Source organism: Aulonocara sp. 'chitande type north' Nkhata Bay, linkage group LG7 (assembly GCF_057382095.1).
Source record: "Aulonocara sp. 'chitande type north' Nkhata Bay isolate Kocher_YH1m ecotype deep benthic linkage group LG7, A_spYH_male_GT1.1, whole genome shotgun sequence".
NCBI classification, from domain to species: domain Eukaryota; kingdom Metazoa; phylum Chordata; class Actinopteri; order Cichliformes; family Cichlidae; genus Aulonocara; species Aulonocara sp. 'chitande type north' Nkhata Bay.
In genome coordinates this window covers 37,451,241-37,454,183 of record NC_141350.1, presented here as the reverse complement: position 1 = coordinate 37,454,183, position 2,943 = coordinate 37,451,241, and the positions used below count along the sequence as shown (strand labels likewise).

Below are 2,943 nucleotides of genomic sequence, written 5' to 3'. Positions count from 1 at the left end.
TTTTTTCTTTCTCTCACCCTCTCTCTCTCGCAGTTTTTTTCCGCTTCACTCTGCACGCAGCCTTGTGCTTTATGCTGGGCAGAGGGGGGAGGGGCGGTAGTTACACTCAGTAGCACACGAACAGAGCCAGAGGGAGAGAGAGAAAGAGAGCCAGGGACAACAACGTCACATTAGAAAGGTATAGTAATCATCCACAACTATTTTCGGTTGCAGATGATAAAGGATTCAGAAAGTTTATTCATGCGGGCCCATATGACAGAGAATATGCATGTTCTTTTTGTTTTCATATTATAATTTATATTTAATTGTGTTGTGGTTTGCAGTGTTTTGTGCTGTTTTCACTTTAACCCTGATGCACCCGCCAGGGGGAGAGCGGCGGGGTCGGGGGATGCGGGTCCCCCGCGGAGGGAGGGAGGGAGGGAGGAGGTTGGGGTCGCGAGATCCCCCGAGGGGATGGGATGGGATGGGAGGGCGGGGTCGGGGGATGCGGGTCCCCCGCGGAGGGAGGGACGAGGTTGGGGTCGCGAGATCCCCCCGAGGGGATGGGATGGCGGGCTCGGGGGGGGGGGATGCGGGTCCCCCGCCGAGGGAGGGAGGAGGTTGGGGTCGCGAGATCCCCCCGAGGGGATGGGATGGGGATGGGATTGGAGAGAGAGAGAGCGAGCGAGAGAGAGAGAGAGAGAGAGAGAGAGAGAGAGAGAGAGACGTGAGTTTGACAGAGACCACACGTGCAAGCGTGGACGATAAAGTCTTGTAAAAGGTGGTCGAGAAACACCCCGGCGAAAGCACAGCGCGTCGCGCGGCGTGATGAGAAGAGCGTGGATGGCGGGTACTAAGCGTGTCGGGGTTACAGGTTACAGAGGTTACAGAGGCAGTGTCCGGGCGCGTGCTGTACAACAACAACAACAACAACGGCGACAAGGTGCCAACGAGAAAGAAGAAGACGAAGAAGACAATGTCACGCACTAGACCGTGGGAGCCAAAGAGCACTAAGGTCGGTACAGGCGGATTGCAATCGCCAGCGGTGTCCTCCTCCTCCTCCCGCTCACCATCACCGTCGCCATCGCCATCGCATTTGGCGTACGCTGCGTGGTCGGCTCCGGTGGCTCCGTTGTTGCGACCGGCCACGTTTCGCTATCGAGGGCTAGGGGTCGAGGAAGACCAAGAGCAGCGGCGGCAGCAGCAGCAGCAGCAGCAGCAGCAGCTACAGGAGAACTTGGAGGAGGACGAGAGCGAGGAAGAGGAGCAAGAGGCCGAGGGGGACGACAACGACGACCCGACGGCCCGAACGCTCGCAGACGACGAGGAGGAGAGCCACTCGGAGGATCAGGAGGACGAAAACGATGGGGTGGATAGGTATTTCGGGGAAGAGGATCGCGGTTACGAAATGGCGTCGCAACTCTGCCAGGACGGCGGCTCGCAAGGCGAGTCGAACCGCCGAGAGGGAGAGGAAGAAGAAGCAGGCGCCGACCCGGGGCGGGGGACTCGGGAGATTTGGCAAGAGGACGACGCCGGCCGCGCTGCAGGTGGCGTTCATGATCCTGGGCGCGATCGCGCCGCGGCGCTGTCGGTGAAACTTGCGACGCGGATGTAGCCGACGATTACGACTACGACGATGACGAAGAAGACAAAGACTATGAAGAAGAAGAAGAAGACGTCCTCGCCGATGATGATGATGATGATGAAGAAGAAAAAGAAGAAGACGTCCTCGCCGATGATTATAACGATGACGATGAAGAAGAAGACAAAGACTATGAAGAAGAATTAGAAGAAGAAGAATTAGAATTACTTGGCTCTCGGTGAAGGCGGTCGCACTTTTCTCCTCTCCTCCTTCCCCTTATCTTCCCCTGCTTAGCCTCTTGTGTCCTGTCTTGTCTCGCGTGCACTACTTTTCCCTTGAACAGTCTCTCACTGTCGTTCTCTAAAACCTAACAGAGAATTATGGATTTGATCAACTGGTCTCTGAACGCTATTGACACCCTCTTCTCAACGAGAAGTCTGGGCTCGGGAGAGCCCGAGTGCCCTGGAGGGACTTTCCCTGCCGGATACACGATGGATGGGTGGCAAACCTGGAGGATCTTGTGCCTGGCGGGACTGTCTATCGAGGACGCTGAGGATATTTACCTATTCGGAACCATGATAACAGGGTTCTTGCTGATCGGAGCTGGCTTGGCCCTGACTTATCGGAGAAATAAGAGAGCGGAACCAGCTGTTCAAACCCCCCCTAAGCTGACCGCTGGAATTGAAGCGATGGGACGAGGCGCGGCCTCCCACACCGAACGCAGCATGGTTAACACCTTGGAGACGCTTACAGCTGCCGTGAAGACTCAAACTAACACCATTGAGCGTATGATGGGATACATCAGAGAGGGGCCTGCTCACAATAACACCCTTGAGCGAAAGTTGGATAACATCGCAGAACGGCTCACTGCAGCTGTGGGGTCTCAGAACCAAAAGAATGACAACACCACGGAACAGAAGCTTGATACCATCATGGGGAGGCTCGCAGCGCTCCAACGGGAAATTGAGGCCCCAGTGTCAGAGTGCTAAATTCGCTGCTCACTCCTCCCTTGGTGCTGCATTACAACCGCACCAAGGGAGGAGTGGACAACCTGGACAAGGTCGTGAGCACGTACAGCTGCAGGAGAAAGACCCGCAGGTGGCCCGTGGCCCTTTTCCACAACATGGTCGACGTGGCGGCCTACAACTCGTTCGTGCTGTGGAGGGAAATTCACCCCGACTGGATGCCGGGCAAGCTCAACAGACGACGGCTCTTCCTCGAGCGACTGGGCAAAGCGCTCGCGCGCCCCATGCTCGAAGCCAGGGCGGCTTTAGCGCGAGGACCGGGAGGAGGAGGAGGAGGAGGCAGAGTCGCGGCCCGAGGCGCTACCGCCGAGGCAGCCTCTAACAACGCTACGCCACGCAACTCCTCTCCGGTCAAGA

At 57.1% G+C, this 2,943-nt stretch overlaps 1 protein-coding gene across 1 annotated transcript; it reads left to right on the top strand.

Annotated features, from left to right (window-relative positions):
- Positions 1–1,799: 1,799 nt before the first annotated feature.
- On the top strand, positions 1,800–2,686 carry LOC147325655 (uncharacterized). Its single transcript, XM_086302493.1, has one exon. The coding sequence runs from the start codon at positions 1,942–1,944 to the stop codon at positions 2,548–2,550; it is 609 nt and encodes a 202-aa protein (XP_086158619.1). The 5' UTR covers positions 1,800–1,941; the 3' UTR covers positions 2,551–2,686.
- The last annotated feature ends 257 nt before the right edge of the window (positions 2,687–2,943 follow it).